This window comes from Arachis ipaensis, chromosome B5, assembly GCF_059453495.1.
Source record: "Arachis ipaensis isolate K30076 ecotype BB chromosome B5, ASM5945349v1, whole genome shotgun sequence".
NCBI lineage: Eukaryota > Viridiplantae > Streptophyta > Magnoliopsida > Fabales > Fabaceae > Arachis > Arachis ipaensis.
In genome coordinates, this window is record NC_142440.1 from 15399295 (window position 1) to 15414974 (window position 15680).

At 33.0% G+C, this 15680-nt stretch overlaps 2 protein-coding genes across 4 annotated transcripts; both read right to left on the reverse strand.

Annotated features, from left to right (window-relative positions):
* Positions 1–1910: 1910 nt before the first annotated feature.
* On the reverse strand, positions 1911–3792 carry HINT4 (histidine triad nucleotide-binding 4). 2 transcript variants are annotated; one of them, XM_016346577.3, is made up of 6 exons: positions 3480–3792; positions 3366–3412; positions 3212–3288; positions 3067–3133; positions 2320–2397; positions 1911–2229 (listed from the first exon to the last, which is right to left on the reverse strand). In XM_016346577.3, the coding sequence occupies exons 1-6, from the start codon at positions 3555–3557 to the stop codon at positions 2148–2150; spliced, it is 429 nt and encodes a 142-aa protein (XP_016202063.1). In that variant the 5' UTR covers positions 3558–3792; the 3' UTR covers positions 1911–2147. The 2 variants fall into 2 exon arrangements, with proteins under 2 accessions (XP_016202063.1, XP_016202064.1); XM_016346578.3 differs by having other exon boundaries at positions 3366–3403; positions 3480–3702.
* A 1750-nt stretch (positions 3793–5542) lies between these two features.
* Positions 5543–12958, reverse strand: OWL1 (DNAJ heat shock N-terminal domain-containing protein). Of its 2 annotated transcripts, XR_002362434.2 has the most exons (14): positions 12583–12940; positions 12200–12486; positions 11639–11836; positions 11426–11540; positions 11039–11125; positions 9745–9833; positions 9225–9309; positions 8866–8919; positions 8190–8270; positions 7726–7803; positions 6845–7084; positions 6141–6248; positions 5891–6035; positions 5543–5765 (listed from the first exon to the last, which is right to left on the reverse strand). XR_002362434.2 is itself a non-coding variant. In XM_016346580.3 (13 exons), exons 1-13 carry the CDS (start codon positions 12724–12726, stop codon positions 5979–5981), a joined length of 1623 nt encoding a protein of 540 aa, XP_016202066.1. In that variant the 5' UTR covers positions 12727–12958; the 3' UTR covers positions 5543–5978. The 2 variants fall into 2 exon arrangements, 1 of the variants encoding a protein (XP_016202066.1); XM_016346580.3 differs by having other exon boundaries at positions 5543–6035; positions 12583–12958.
* Between the last annotated feature and the right edge of the window lie 2722 nt (positions 12959–15680).

Genomic DNA, 15680 nt, shown 5'->3' on the forward strand with positions numbered 1-15680 from the left:
TTAAATAATATTGGGCCAAATCCTTTGTTTACGTAACAATAAAATATTATAATACTGCCCACAACTCATGATGTTTTAGTCACTAAATTTCCATATATTTTGGATAGTTTCGTCTCGGCGAAAGAATTTTACTAACAAGTTATACCCCTTCCCTTTTTTGTTTATTTTTCTTTTCTAGATGTTTCTATTCACAATTATTTTCTAGATGTTTCTATCACAGCTGTTGGTAATTGTTTTTTTATTATATATTATTTTGAACTCAATGACTTAAGTGGTTATCAATGTTTTGTTTCTTGTGAAACCAAAAAGCAGCATGCCCGTCCTAAATGCAATTTTATTTTAATCAGGTGGGAGCCGGGGGAGGGTGCTATTTATGAGATTTTGATTGAGCTGACTTGTTTGTTTAGCATTGCAAAGTATCTTCAAAAATATTATGGCAAGGCATTGAATAGGGAACGTGTATATTCAGTTCAACCAAGTTACCTGTGAGGCTGTGAAGGTGTATTTACTACAAAGTCTATATTCAGTTCAGCCAAGGTATCCATGAAGGCATATTTACTACAAAGTCCTCAATTTGTTACTATATATCCATGCAATGGAGTATGTTAATTGTTATTTTTGTACAGTACTCATTAGTACCACTGTCAAATGTGACTTATTTATTATTTATTAACTGATGCATTCTAACTAGAGTACATGTTATAATACTATACATTCATTACTCCACCTACTTACAAAATAGTTAACCTTAAAAATATATACCATTTCAATATGAGGAGTGTCAAGAGACCAACAGAATTTGTGATGTTTAACCATCAATTAGCCATCATCAATATTTTCAATAGTATGAAATGATATCTAATGGTGTAGAATTAATCATTTTTCTTTTGATAGTTAAATATTGGCCAGATTTCAACAAAAGTGTTGGTCTCTTATATTTTCTCCTTCAATATATAATACACACACTCATTACATGTATTTATTCATTAGATACAAATATGTTGATACAGAGAGCTGTTGTTATAATGTGAAAATGAGAGCCTGAAACAATGTTAAATTCACTGGACCTCACACAACTCAAAATTAACTCAAGAAACAAGAGTTGTCTTGGTACATATAAAAACTGTTAATCTCTAATACTCTCTTACACTTAGAAATAGACAATCACTTGAAGTGAGATTAGACCAATTGAATATGTGCAGAGTGTCTCGATAGTATTATAGGATGAGATTTAACATTGTATTAAAATTAAGTAGACCAATCAAAGAAATAATTTGGAAGATAAAAATAGTTTACACTTATAAAAGACTTATAAAATTTTAATAAAATAATTAAAAGTGGCAAACCCGCACAAGCAAATATTTATTGAGACTAATACAAAACTTCACACATTTACACTAGAATATAATTTTCATTAATTCAACCATCAGGTTATCACTATCTATCAAATTGATTATATTTGTACCACATTTAAAAAAAAAAATCAACATCAACAAGAATGTCACTAAAAAATTTATTTATATACATGTAAAAAAATATTTCTCAATTAATCCATTTTATTTACAAGATGATCTTTGGGTCCAAATGCTTTTTCCCAGCAGACAAAATATGCTGTGAATATGCTATAAGTATTACCTACTTACCTATACCGTATAAAATAATGCCTAACTGTAATGGACATCCCAAAGTTCTCCAATTCCATTAAATGAGGACTGGCTAAGTGATTTTGTTTAAGACAAAATCCACAAAGTAGTAAGTCCTTTTATTTGGAAAGGTTTATTAAAGAATTGCTGGTAAGCAAACCACTAAAACGCGTATTCTTTATCAAAGCATTGTATGCTCCCTTCTGAAAGCCGAAAAAAGTAGCCAAAGCTAGCATATTAACAACAAAGAGCATCTCAGATCTAGGGTTTTAGGGTTTAGGCAAGTGTAATCCTTTTCTTATTCATATTTATATATCATCTACTGTGATCTACAGGTCAAAGTGGAGTATAATTGTTACTACACACTTTAATGATAAAAAAATTGAACAGATGTAATTTTGAATTTGATCCTATATCTAGCATGTTTTCGAAGAGGGAAAAGCAAAATATAGCAAAAGAACAATCAAGTACTCCACGTTCATTTATATTTTTTGAGGGAATGGGCTATGGCTTTATCTTTTCCAGAAATCTCTCTGCTTCTATGAAGCCAATTGGTCCTAAAGGCATGTATTTTAGGAATCTCCATCTGCTTAAGCTCGAAAGTGGAAAAAGGTTTTAGTATCTACGCAGTGCGAGCTGCTTATGCAAAATAGTAATCAACAAGATGAAGAGATACCTGGGTGTATAGGGAAGCGCCAAACAATGGAGGTGTAAGTGGTTAACAGAATTCAGGGGAGGCTGATGAAAGCCAAATCTATCAAAAAGAAGGAAACAGAAACAATTACATGGTCATGTTTTGCTTCTTTTTTAACTACAGCAACTAACTTCAAGTCAAGTTAACCTCAACCAATGTTCATCTTGCTAGCAGCTTTTGTGATTGGCAAATCGAAGTGCTTCTTAATCTCATCATATTCCAACCCACTCTTATTTTTTTTCAATGTGGAACATAGTATAAAAGAACAAAAATGGAGATAATCATGATTTATTCCTCTTCACTTCATCTTACTTTTGAATTTACTTGTACCCAAAATCCTTAAACACATAAAAAAGGACTTGTGTTCTAAAATATTTTGAGAATATTTTTATCAACGTGTTAAAATATCGGAGACAATTTTAATAGTTTATTCACTGTAATATTAAGTATTCTTGGTGGATAATGGACAAGAAAAAAACTCTTCCTCACTGTAATATTAAGTTTTTACTAGCATATTAAAAACCGAATATGTAACTCTCTTAGGAATGGAATAATCTTGTATATGGACACACAAAAATGGGTTTATAACACAATGTGATTGATGAATACGAGTAATTCAAATTACAAGAAAGAAATACATACATTCAATCTCCCATCTATTATTACTACTGTATAACTCTTGAATGTAAATTAGACCAAATATAATAACACTAGAAGTGGTGGAAGTACCTGTGGTGGTTAGAGTGAGGTGCATCTCTAAGTAATAGCATTCTCCCAACCTCTAACATGTGAGTCACTGTTGAATAATTCATGACATATAAAATAAAGAACTTGAAATTGAAAGTGATTAGAGATTACGAGTAATCTTGTTTACCCAAAGCATAGTCTTCAGTTTTCCTTTGGAGATCATTCACAGTAGGAATGTGCTGCACAGGGATTACCAAGTAATGCCTACAAAAAAAAAAAACAAAAAGAGAATTAGTAACCTCTGAGATTTGAGATTCGAGTAATCAACAGAGGTATTGTACCTGAAAGCAGAAGGCCTAATGTCTTGGAAAGCAACAACCTTATCGTCCTGCAATTTTTTAATACTCAGATTCAATTCATAAATCACAATCCAGAGAGAGAGAGGAGAGACGTACAGAGTGAAGAAGAGTGGTGGCGGTGGATCTGGTGGCTATCTCACAGAAAACGCATGAGGAACTTGCCGCCGCCATCATTTCTTCCTGAAACTCAGCTCACTGGTTCGATTCGATTGGACTTTTGGATGCAGCTTTCATCTACTATTGTAAGACATCTGCCACGTGTCAAACAACCGCACCACTCAACGACCTCTCCTCATTGATCCATACAGGTAAACAAGAAAGAATCGTGCTCCATCAAATATTCAAATTCCATGGTCCCTCATTTGTTTGAACTTCCAGTGGCTATTGCCTATTCGCAACCGGTTCCACTGTTCATGCATCTTTCCTGCCATCTTTTTTATGTGAATAACAGGGCTAAAAGCCCAAGAAAAAACAAAATTTGGTTATAAAACTACATTTCGAGACATTTAAGAACTATTGAATTGGTTTTTGATTAAAAAAATATTTAAAAAAAAATAATAAACAAAAGTTATTTTATATTTAAATAATTAAAAAAAATTTCAAATAATTAAATATATTTTTTACTTTTGTTCTTCTTAAAAGTTAAATATTATTGACTTAAAAAAAATAATTTATTTTTTTAATAAGAATAAAAAATATATTCAAACATATTAAAAACTTAATAAAAATATTTTATTTTTAACAAAAAATCTTTTTTTTTGGGATCAAATAAATCGATCGAAACCACACTAAAATCCGTCGGACATCATTAAAGATAATTTGAGCTAGTTCCTCGTGAGTTGATTCACAAAGTTATGCCCTAAGTTAGTTTTGAGACTCTTCTTGGATATTTAGGCATCTCTATTTCCTTCCCTGTAAGTATGAGTACATCTTTCTGCCATGATTGATTACACATGATTTTAAAAAGAATTTCATAACTATATTCTAAGAAAAACATAATACTAAAAAACACAAATATAACCATATATAATGTCTTGAATATATATATATATATATATATATATATATATATATATATATATATATATATATATATATATATATATATATATATATATATAAATTGATTTTCATGTAAAAATAAATAAATTTGATTTTTAGTACCATCAATACTAAAAGTGTGTTGTCTTCTAAATAAAATGTCCCAATTTCCATATTTACTATCTAATAAAATCACAATTATCTAGCATATTTTAATTTGATGTCAATAATAATTAACAAAAAAAATAAAAATAAAAAGTTCATAGATACAAGTAATTGGCGTAATACTCATAAGTGAGAAACAAGTTTTCATAATCACTTAATCACATGCCTTCATAGTTTTATTTATAACTTATAAGAATTTTAAGTTGGGGAAATCATGTTAAATATTTAGTTTTAGTTTACATGCAATGCTATCATTCAATTATGTAGTAGCATATACGAAAAAGTGGTCAATTATGAATTACCATATATGAAAAATGTTAAAGTTGTGGATTTTAAGATTTGCTCTCTATTTTGCTCAAGGCTGTCGAGGGTTAGGCATAGAGTGAAGAATTGGAAAAACAATAGTGGAGGAGTGATGATAGTAGTGAGGTGAAAGTAGTTTTCTTATAGCAGTTCTTTTTATTTTATTAATTAAAAATAATTTAATACATAATTAATTGATAATAACCATATTTTTATTCATGTATTAGAGATTCTTGCTATGCCAGTAGTATTTTTTGCATATTGTATACGCATTACAATCTATTCATTATATCCATGTCTTGGGTGTATTGTTCTGCCTTATTCGTGTAAACAAACCAACCTCAAGTATACATTACCTGAGGCTAATCTAGTTTCTTTTTTTTTTTTTTTTTTTTTTTGGTGATCAGAGGCTAATCTAGTTTCTGATAATTTAAAAAACTGTTACAATAACTATCTAAAACGCCCAAATAAAAAAGCTTATCTTACGAAGAAATTATTCACCCAATCAGAATCATTCTCTCGGACCAATTGGAAGTTGCATGAGCAAGCGATTTAATTGCAGAGTTGCAACCCGATCGTTAGTGTCAAAGCTAATAGTACTGCGGTAACCGATATAAACAAACACAATACAAATGTCCCAACCCAAAAACAAAGAGCCAACTGTCATTTTTATTCCCAGTTATTGTCACGACTACTAAGTACAAATCCAAATGAAAACTAACAATGAATTCATGGGATCGAACTTCCTCCCTCGAGTGAAATTATAAAATTGGGTAGCCGATCAGCAAGAGTAACACTAATCAAAATTGTGATTTAGCAGCTGCGTAACATACTGCAATGCGCAATGCCTTGACGAAATTCTACAATCACCTCCTAAAATGACCTTATTATACAATTTATTTTTTCCGGGGGAATAACAAAAAGAAGGGCACAACAAAAAATAAATTAAAAATATAAATAAGTGAAGGTACCAATGGCCCAAAAATTGTAGAAGGTACCTCTTGCATTCAATTTAACAGGAGAAAATGTTGTAATCGAAGGGGAAACTTCATGGGGTAAAAATAGTCCTCATGCCGAAAATAATAACTATATCCTGTGGGCGCCTTGGGGTATTATTAATTCTTCATAATCACCAACCGAAACCTGCTTCCAATTTCGAATTAGCCCATGTATCATTGCATCGACCATATACAAGAAAATTATTAAATAATACTAGTTCAACACTATCGAAAAATTTGGAAATATTACCTTGTATTCATTGCCAGCATAAGCATACTCTATATACAACTGTTTAGGCTCTCCTGGACATGGATCACAAAACCCCATGATGCCCGATTTTTTTACACCTTCATGAAGCTGTATCAACCAATCGCAAAATCATAAGAGAAGCCCCGCACACAAGTATCCCAAGGTACACAGCAATCGCACAATCAGAATTTAATAAAAAAGGATTAGCAATCTCAAAATGTATAAACCATATGGATCCCAAAACACACTTGGCAAAATCATGATATGACATCAATGATATTATATGTTATTTATGGAAAAGGGTCAAATAGTTTTGTTAGAAAGATGTGTCATCTCGGTTGATCACTATGAGAGTACGAGCTATAGTTGCTTCTTTCATCTCTCACAGTAATCTAATTAAGGAATTGTTAGAAGACATTTATGATACAAAACACACATCTTTGCACCCTGCACATGTTTGATGCAGAAATTTGGTTTCATTCCAAGGAAGGAAAAAAAAACCCTTAAAAAAGGATATCCTATCTGCAGTTTTGCCATGTCAGCTAAAAGAAGTTTTCCACATTCTACCCTATACTTACTGCAATCTCTGTATTCATGTGGATAAGTTGACAGGAAAATTGAAAAAATTGACAAATATAAATCATGGTAGCTAACAATCAGATTATTTTTGTAAAGCATGCAGAGAAAACAGAAAAGAAACATACCTTGAGTTGGCCAGAATCATTAACTAGAAAATTAAGAGGAATGGTGACATCAATGACTTCTGAAGTTGATTCAAGACTTGTCTCACTTGACGAATTTAAGTTGCACAAAACTCTTTCATTTCCATATAGTGCTCTCATAATAACCAGTCCACCTGTTTCTAATTGCTTGTTTCTTTTCCTGTTAGCCACATTTTCTTGTAATTTCTGAGCTTTCTCTGCTGCTGCCCTTGCTTCTTTAACCTGCAGAATTAATTTCCCCAAAGGGGGAAATATTAACCAGGATGTCAATTGGAATTCTGCAAAAGGGGAGAGATGAGAATGTCTGGTTCAAAAGAATCATCTTTACGTTTTTCTGTAGTATATTAATGTATGAGCTCCATAAAAGAGTAAACAAGAGAAATGACTTTTTTTTTTATTTTCAAAACACAGAAAGAATCTTATCCATAGGCTTCAAGAATATTGGTCTATTCCAAGTTCCACTATTCAACACATGGACAGTGCAAGCTACAAGTAGACATTTGGTGCAACAGAGTTCTATGTCATCAGGTATTTTGTACTATTGAAAGATATTTGGATATGGGATATACAAGAGATTCAAGAACCCAACTGTTATCCAATTGTTTAATATTTAATGGGGCGTCATAACTCATCAGCTATTATTAAGTACTCATATGAACAAGCAGACGAAGGTGTGTAGCGCATTGCACAAAGATCTAAAATTATTGGGGTACGTATATTGTCACACTATCACACAACAAATGACACATTGGCATATTTGAGATGAGAAGGCTAATAGTCGCAAACAAAAAACAATACTAGCGATTAGAGAATATGTATGCCAATGCTAGTATGCAGTGGCACCACTACATGATCACCCATACCTGTGAAGATGTTTTCTCGTCCTTCTCTAGAGCTTTCTGCTTATTCCTTCTAAGGTAATAGGGTTTAATGATGAATTTCTGAAAACACATAGAACTCAAATATTAAAAGAAAAATACAAAATGAAGGAAACATCATCAAATTGTTTGATCAACCAAACAATAACCTTTGTCACACTGGATGAAAAATAATTATTTATCTTAATTCTACCAAAGAGTTTCTATAACAGAAATACCAGATAGTGAAAATTAGCAAGAAAGGCCTAAAATGCTTGGAAGTGAAGCTTAAGATAACACATGACATTATCTATGACTGTAGCATAACTAGGCACTAGGCACATAGTATAAGGAGCAACCCAAAAATAGAAAAAAACAAATAAATACAAAATAAATAAAAAAAAAATAGAAAAGGAAAGATAACTATGTGATCTACAAAGTTATTGATTATTAATGTCAAGTTTATTGACCTTCAGTAGAAAGTACATAGATGCTGGAACCACCAATGCTCCAGATGCAAACACAGGGTTCAAATGCTTTGTCAACAAAATCTGCAGGTAATAGTTCATTTGTTAATATTAAGTTTTCCCCCCTTACAATATATTCACACCCCCCCCCCCCTTTTCTCTTCCCCCACAAAAAAAAGAAACAAAAAAAAGGGTCGTGTCTGCTCTTACATTACATTCATTGAGGGCACTTCGAATACCATGGATCATATTTGGGATTTGTAATTCTGCATCTAAACCGTTCATATACAGATCTTATTTAATAATTTCACCTATAGCTTTTCTAGGTCTTTCGCTACCTCTATTTTATTATCCTCCAACTAATCCACTTTCCTTACTGGGCCGTTGCAAGTTTTTTCTGTACACATACATATATATATAAAAGTTTGCAGTATATGTATGTGTACAGAAAAAACTTACTGCAAACTTTTATGTATATTTATTCATTAGCCAAATAATGAAATCAATATAGAAAAGCATGGCTTATAACAAACAAACCTTTGTTCTTAATTTCTCTAAGTGAGAGGGAACAAGTCTACCTAGATTGGACTACTTGAGTAGTTGTGTAAAATATTTAAATAAAAGGTCAAAGCCCAGTATATATAGGACCAAACACATAAAAAGCCAAGACTGTCCTTACAGGAATAATCAACTTTTGGCCCCCACGATGTAGTTCAAATTTCCAGAAAATACCCTGAAAAATGTAAGAAGCATATTAAGATAGCTTACATAAACAAATTGAAAACAAGGGGGGCGAGTTAGCTTAGTATTTAACTTCAGATTGTTATTAAATCACAAGAAACAAATGAGGAGGGGAGAAACATATGCAAAGAAATCTTTGAAACCATTCATTCCATTGGTGGAATGTAGAAAGCAAGAAACCATTAATCTGATGGAAAAAGAATGGAATATAGCTGCAAGGTAGAAAATTGATTTTATACAGTAGATGTTGAGATGCGAACACTATAACGGGGGAAAGGCTCTCCTTAACTGCTTTACCTGAATTCCTATTGTATACAACCAGCGCACGGTGCTGAATTTAGAGATCTTCCTCCCACCACCAACTTCAATCTCAAGGGAAGAACTACAAGGTTAAATTGCTTTATGTCAAAAAAGACAACATCTAAACTAATTAGGATATTGGCTGCCAATGTTCTTGAACTGATGCTCAGTCTGAATAGTCATTAGCATAGTTATCAACCAAAAAAATTGAGTGGCTTAAACTTGAAATCATACAAGAATGTTGCGTTGCTATTTTGGTATACATCAAACAATTCATAGTAAACAATGGCAATAATAATAAAAAAAAAAAGGATTCTAGTCAAGATCAAATCTACGAATATATATTTAACAAAGGTTTCATAAGATATAACAACAAAAACCTTTGCCAAGAATATCATTAAACATAATGAGCATCCAATAATCAAATTCTAACTTTGATGCCATGAGATACTTTCTCCTTAAACAAAACCAAAAGCAAGAAAGTGGCAAAACCCACGTGCAATAAGATTTTGCATACCTTCCTACTCTTCCTCCAATGCAGCCAAGTGATTTAGGAGAAAAGCGATGAGTATAATGAACTGATGTATCAAAGGAACCTGTGCCAAACTGGGTTGAAAGAAGTCAATTGAGTATAGGAAAAGACAGAAAAAATAAAAATAAAAAGTCCCAAACTTTTATACAGAAATGGCCAAAATCTAAGCCACTAAAAAGTCAGAAGCACACGAGATATTGTAATTTTGGTTTCATATTTTTTCGTGTGTTATTTAGAGCCTAGAGGTACTGCATTTATGCATCAAAAGAGAAGTTCCTCCAGAAATTAAATTAAATATGAGCAGTTTTAGGTGACTTCCAGATTGTAAATATACTTGCTGTTGGAGCTAAGGCAAATAGTGATGTGATTCAAATAACTACCTCTTCAGTTCTTTTAGGTAGCGTTTGGTGGAGAGACAGAGACGAAAAGACTGAGACTGAGCGACAGAGACTAAGAGACAGTGACTGAAATAAATCTCAGTATTCTGTTTGGTGCAAAATGGGAGACAGGAATTAAAACAAGAATGAAACTCTAATTTAATTTGCACAAAGGGTAAAATTGGAATTAATTAATTGAAATGAAAATATTTTAGGTATAAAATGTTATTAAAGTTTCAATCTCCATCTCTAAAAATTTCAGTCCCCTGTGTCCCTACTTTTTGGAGGTACTGAAATACTGAAATTTTAGAGACAGAGACAGAAATTTTAGTACCAGTCTCTGAACTAACAAACACGATACTGAGTCTCAGTCTCTCAGTCTCTGTCTCAGTACCTCAAAACAAACGCTACCTTACTGCTCATAAGAGTTGTATGCATAAATTAGTTCACTACCCACTACTAAAGTACTAATCATGCAACTCTAAAAACCAGTTGAACAAAATCCTAGAGCAGTGAACCATATGTGTGTGTATGTTGTTTATTGTCCAAATGGAACATGAAAACACTCCTTTACATTCAAACAATCATGAGCAGTGCAACTTCTCGACTATTTTGAGAATGAATTTTTGACCTTAGAATACCTTAACCCCAAAGTTCACATAAACAAAACCTCAAAAAAGTTCTATTACATTTTGAGAGGATGAGGAGATTTGCAATAAGATTAATTCGCACTAAGTAATAAGAGTAAGTGAATAACGATACAATGATTCCAAATTGAATGTAATACAAAATAATCACTTGCTAACTCAGTTAACATGATTAGAGCGGGTTGTGCTTAGGGTAATAAAATTTCCTATCCAACTTGACGAGTTTATTTTGCAGACCAGGAAACACAAAAGTACCTTTACTTCCCCAGAAGCAGACCTTCTCTCGTCTTTCTTTTGCCAGCCGACAGCTATAGACGACTGTGTTCCCAAAGCAAGCTGTATCTGTAAGCAAGAGGGAAGCTATGAAATATAGTAGATTGTAAAACTGCTTCAAAATTCTTAAAGTGGAGAAAAAAATGCCTAATTTTACGCTTTAACACTAAACGTTTTCCTAACTATAGCTAAACTCTGGTACAAGTAAGACATTATTTTTGAGGGATTTGGCTATCTAAGAGTATTGAATATACAATGTTTCCATGTGTTTTTATATTACAACTTTAAAAATATGTCCCACAATGATATGTATTGTTTTTCATTTCAATTCCCTGAAACAATACTTATCATTCCATGAAAGTAGCATACATGTCCACTTGCAGTTTCTGACAATTGGCGGGTCCATAAATTTGAAAGATTCAATGAACCATCTTGCAAAGACAGCGCAAGGCCCATTGTTGCAGCTGAGTGTGATGATAAAGTACTAAAATACAAAGCACAACAAACATGTAAGCATCTTAGCATCACCAGAACTGATCAAAGTGTACTATAGAATTTGATTTTTGAAAGCAAATCACAGACCGAGATGCTTGCACTCCAACTAGTGCACGTAAACCAGCTGAAGCAACTAATTCTACTGAGGAAGCTTCAGAAATTTGATGCCTGAATACTGCAGTGGCAGCTCCACCACCTTCATTTCCATCTACTGCTAAATTGCCACCAATTGTAATAGCATCACGCTTCGATAAGTCAGACTGAATTTCGCTTGTCATGGCCATTCTGGTACTCAGAAACATAATAAATGATGTTAACAGTCAGATGAAATCATAAAGGCAGTTTCTAAACTCACAAATTGCAATGAGCAACAGATATGCTTAGAAAGGTGTTAACATTGTGAAAAAAGTTAAATCAACCATACGTTTAACGGTTTCAAATTACAGTCAGTAACAACAACATCAGCTATATTTTCCAGTCTCATTTTCCACAATTGTGTTATTCAGTGGTATTTTTCAGTGGTTCTTTCACTGAATCTTATTATCCTAATCAATAATTTTATAAACTTAACCAACCAGATTTAGAGTGATGAGAAAATAGAAGGAAAAACTATGATGAAACCGAGCAACAGCAACAGCAACAGCCTACCCTCTGAAGAGACCATCACCATTTAGACAGTGTGGCAAAGACATATTGGCGAGAATTGTACCCGAAGATCGAAAATGCGCGGCCATCTTCTCCCGTTCCTTCATCCTCTTGAGCCTCTCCAGCTCCGCCTTTATCTCCTCAGCTCTATTCAAAGTAGCACCCAGCTCCAAACCAGAATTCACACCTTCCATGCCATATATATCATATATTTGCCTCTTATTTGAATCTGACAGTATCTCGTAGGCCTCACATATGCGCTGAAAATTCTCCGTAGCAATATCTTTCATCTGAGAGAGAAAAAGACCAAAACAAGTAACGGATTGAGAGGGAATTGCAAAACAACAAAGAAACAGCTGAGAAAGAGAGATAGAAAAGAAGCATACGTGAGGGGATTGGTATTTATCAGGGTGATATGCTTGCGCCCATTGGCGATAAGCTCTGCGGATTTCTTCATCGGAAGCTTCTGGAGACAAGTTGAGGAGTGCGTAGAGTTCTCGGTTTTCTGGTGCTTCATTTGGTTCATCCATTTCATTCAGTTAGGGTTTTTGCAGAGAGAGAGAGAGTATGTGTGTATGCTTTTCAAAGTGGAAAGGGGTTTAAGGGGGGTTTTCGGCTTACGTCACCCACTGGTACTAACCAAGGCATAAATTGCAAGGTGCAGATTCGGTTGAAAGCCCTGGCTAGTCACGCTACAACAGTCAAGCCTCCACTCTCTTCCTTCTCCCAACGTCAACGGCTGATAAGAAAAACAATAGTGACGGCAACAATTGTAGACTCTTTTTTTTTTTTGTGGTCATGGATTATAGGGCCGAAGCCCACAATTGTAGAATTTCTATGTTTTGGATTTAATAGTTTTTTGGATTGGTTATTAGCCTCGTATGTCCAGAATTGCCAAGAAACGTAAAGACGAGAATAATTGAATTACATAAGAGAGGTAAGGGTTAGGATTAGATACAGTATATTTGTGTTTGTTTTCGGTGTTTGTATAAGCCACTTTGTAGTGGTTTTGTGCTTGATTCTTAATTCTGAAAATTCAGTGATGCTTCTCTATTTTTGGATTGTTATTTGAGTGATATATGAAGTTTATTTGCCTCTAAAAATTGTATGAAACTATTGAAATTATTTAGAGTATTTGAAGTTTAAATTTCAAGCCTTAAGAGTCACTAAAAATGGATAAAAATGAAAAATTGTACTCCTAAAAACTCAGCCACTAAATGATCATGAAATTCACGTGTATAAGGGTTAAAAAGAGGTTAGAAAACTGATTTTAATCCTATGAAAAAAAGATGTAAAAGTAAAAAGAGTGTAATGGTTATTTTTGGGTAAAAAGAGGGTTTAAAATATAATCTAAATGAAAAATAAGTAAAATTCTGAATTTAGTGTCATCAAGGATAAATTAGTAATTATATAAATTAATTGGGTCAAAATTATAATTACAATAAAGTTTCGGGACTAAATAAAAATTTTAGTAAAAATTAGAAGTAAAACGGTAAAAAATAGTAACTAGAATAAATAAATAAATTAATAAAAGGTAAAATATTCTTTTAGGTCCCTAAGAGTATAATTGACTTTAATTAAAAGTTTTATAGATAATTTGGTCATAGAAAAATATTAGGATTAATCCGATAACATATTGATGCTAAATCAAGTTAAACGGTAAAATTAGAGTACTTAAGAGCATATTAGTAATTTTAGGCATAAAGTCAAATTAAAAATTATTAATTAACTTAATGAAGGATAAGAAGGTCTTTTAAAAAAAAAATTATGAGAGTAAAATGGTGAAGTAATAACATTAGTGGTAAAAGCGTCACTAAAAGCCTAAAGAAAACTATAAAAACGAAGTTATGTACAAAAAGAGTAAAATTGAAAATGTACAAAAATACTATGGGAAAAATAGTAAAATATGTGATAAGGCTTTAAGAAGGGACCAAGAACAAGTTTTCAAAAATAAGGGCAGAAAAGTCCCTTAGATAGCGTTTGTTTTCGGAAACATGATATAGAGACATGAACAACAAATATTTAAAAAGTGTTTGGAGGCAGAGACATGGACACTGGACACATTGTCTCCAGAACAATTTTTTATATTTTTGTGTCCGCTCTTTTATGAAGGATAATAATAGACACGGGATTTGCGAAGGTGGACATGGATTTTTTTATAAAAATTTTTTCCATTTTTGTCTATAGATATGTTTTATTATTCTACTATGATCCCTTCTTATTTTTCCTAATCTGAGTGTTCTTCCTCTTTCTCTTTTTTTTTTTTTAGGTACTCTCTTCTTCTTGTAGAATTTTTTACTTGACGGGATAATTCCTTCCTTCTTATGTTATCGTTATTACTTCAATACCATTTTTACATAGACCAATTCTTCTTGTAATCTCCTGTACTCCTACATACTCTCATTCTCTGTTAAATTAGTTTGTACTTGATGCGAAAAATTTGGAAACACATGGCTATTTTAGTCATTTTAATAATATTTTAGTCTTGTCCATGTGTATCCAAACATAATATTGGACATTACATTAGTGTCTTGTACACCATATCTAAACACAATACACAAAGGATAATTTTTAGTGTCTATGTCCTATTGTCTCTGTCCAATTGAGATGTGCTACGGAAAAAGAACTATAAACCCCAAGGTGCTTGAGGATGTTTGGAGGCGGGTATTACCCACTAACTACTAAAAACTCTATTTTCCCTTTGTGCATATATTATAGCGTCAAACTTTGCGACGATTGCCTGTTGTCACAAATTGGTGGTATTATTAACCACATCGACACGTATGCACGGACAAACACAAATCGGAAAACCATATCTAGGACAAGTTCCTAGGTAACATCGGGTTGTGGGTAGTCAACCGACGCATAAGCTCATGACCTGCATAGGACTAGGCATGCATTATACTTAGTTGTTGCATTTATCTGTGATTGGGATTTATCTCTACTTCTTGTACTTTGTGTTTGCTTACTATTTTGCTATATATTTTTGCTTGTACTTATTTGTGTGACTTACCGACCTAACTACGCGAAGTCTTAGACTTAGGCTGTGGAACCCCTTAGGATTCCTTTGTAGTACTCTGTTGGAAACCTTAGGTTCTCACCCCTTATTTCCCCATTCCGCATATGCAAACCGGCGAGATCTTCTTTGAGTTTCCAGCCTTGGGACTAACGAGCAGTAGTAGCATTACCGGAGGGTTAGAGCGACTTCTTTTACTTTCATACAGTACTTCCATGTTTCTTCAGCTACCAAGGATCGATGACCAGCAGTATTTATGATAGTAGCAGTAGTAGCAGCAGTCTTTGCCCTCGCTTTGTATAGATTTTTAGAGGGCTAGGTACTTTTGTAAATACCTATATAAACAAGTTAGAACGGATCCAACTCTTGTGAGTCGAGGCCTGTTAGTATAAATATGGAGTCTATAAATATTTTCATGAATAAGCAATGACGTAACCCGATGTGAATTATGATGTACTAAACGAGCCT

Excerpts from the sequence above, each read along its gene's own strand:
- OWL1 (XM_016346580.3), bottom strand. The coding sequence starts at position 12,726 with ATGGATGAACCAAATGAAGCACCAGAAAACCGAGAACTCTACGCACTC. Across the intron at positions 12,487-12,582 it reads ATAAATACCAATCCCCTCAC|ATGAAAGATATTGCTACGGA; the intron begins GTATGCTTCTTT and ends TTTCTCTCTCAG. Across the intron at positions 11,126-11,425 it reads CAGAAACTGCAAGTGGACAT|ATACAGCTTGCTTTGGGAAC; the intron begins GTATGCTACTTT and ends TCTTGCTTACAG.
- HINT4 (XM_016346577.3), bottom strand. The coding sequence starts at position 3,557 with ATGATGGCGGCGGCAAGTTCCTCATGCGTTTTCTGTGAGATAGCCACC. Across the intron at positions 3,289-3,365 it reads ATTAGGCCTTCTGCTTTCAG|GCATTACTTGGTAATCCCTG; the intron begins GTACAATACCTC and ends TTTTTTTTGTAG. Across the intron at positions 2,230-2,319 it reads GCGCTTCCCTATACACCCAG|ATGGAGATTCCTAAAATACA; the intron begins GTATCTCTTCAT and ends GAGCTTAAGCAG.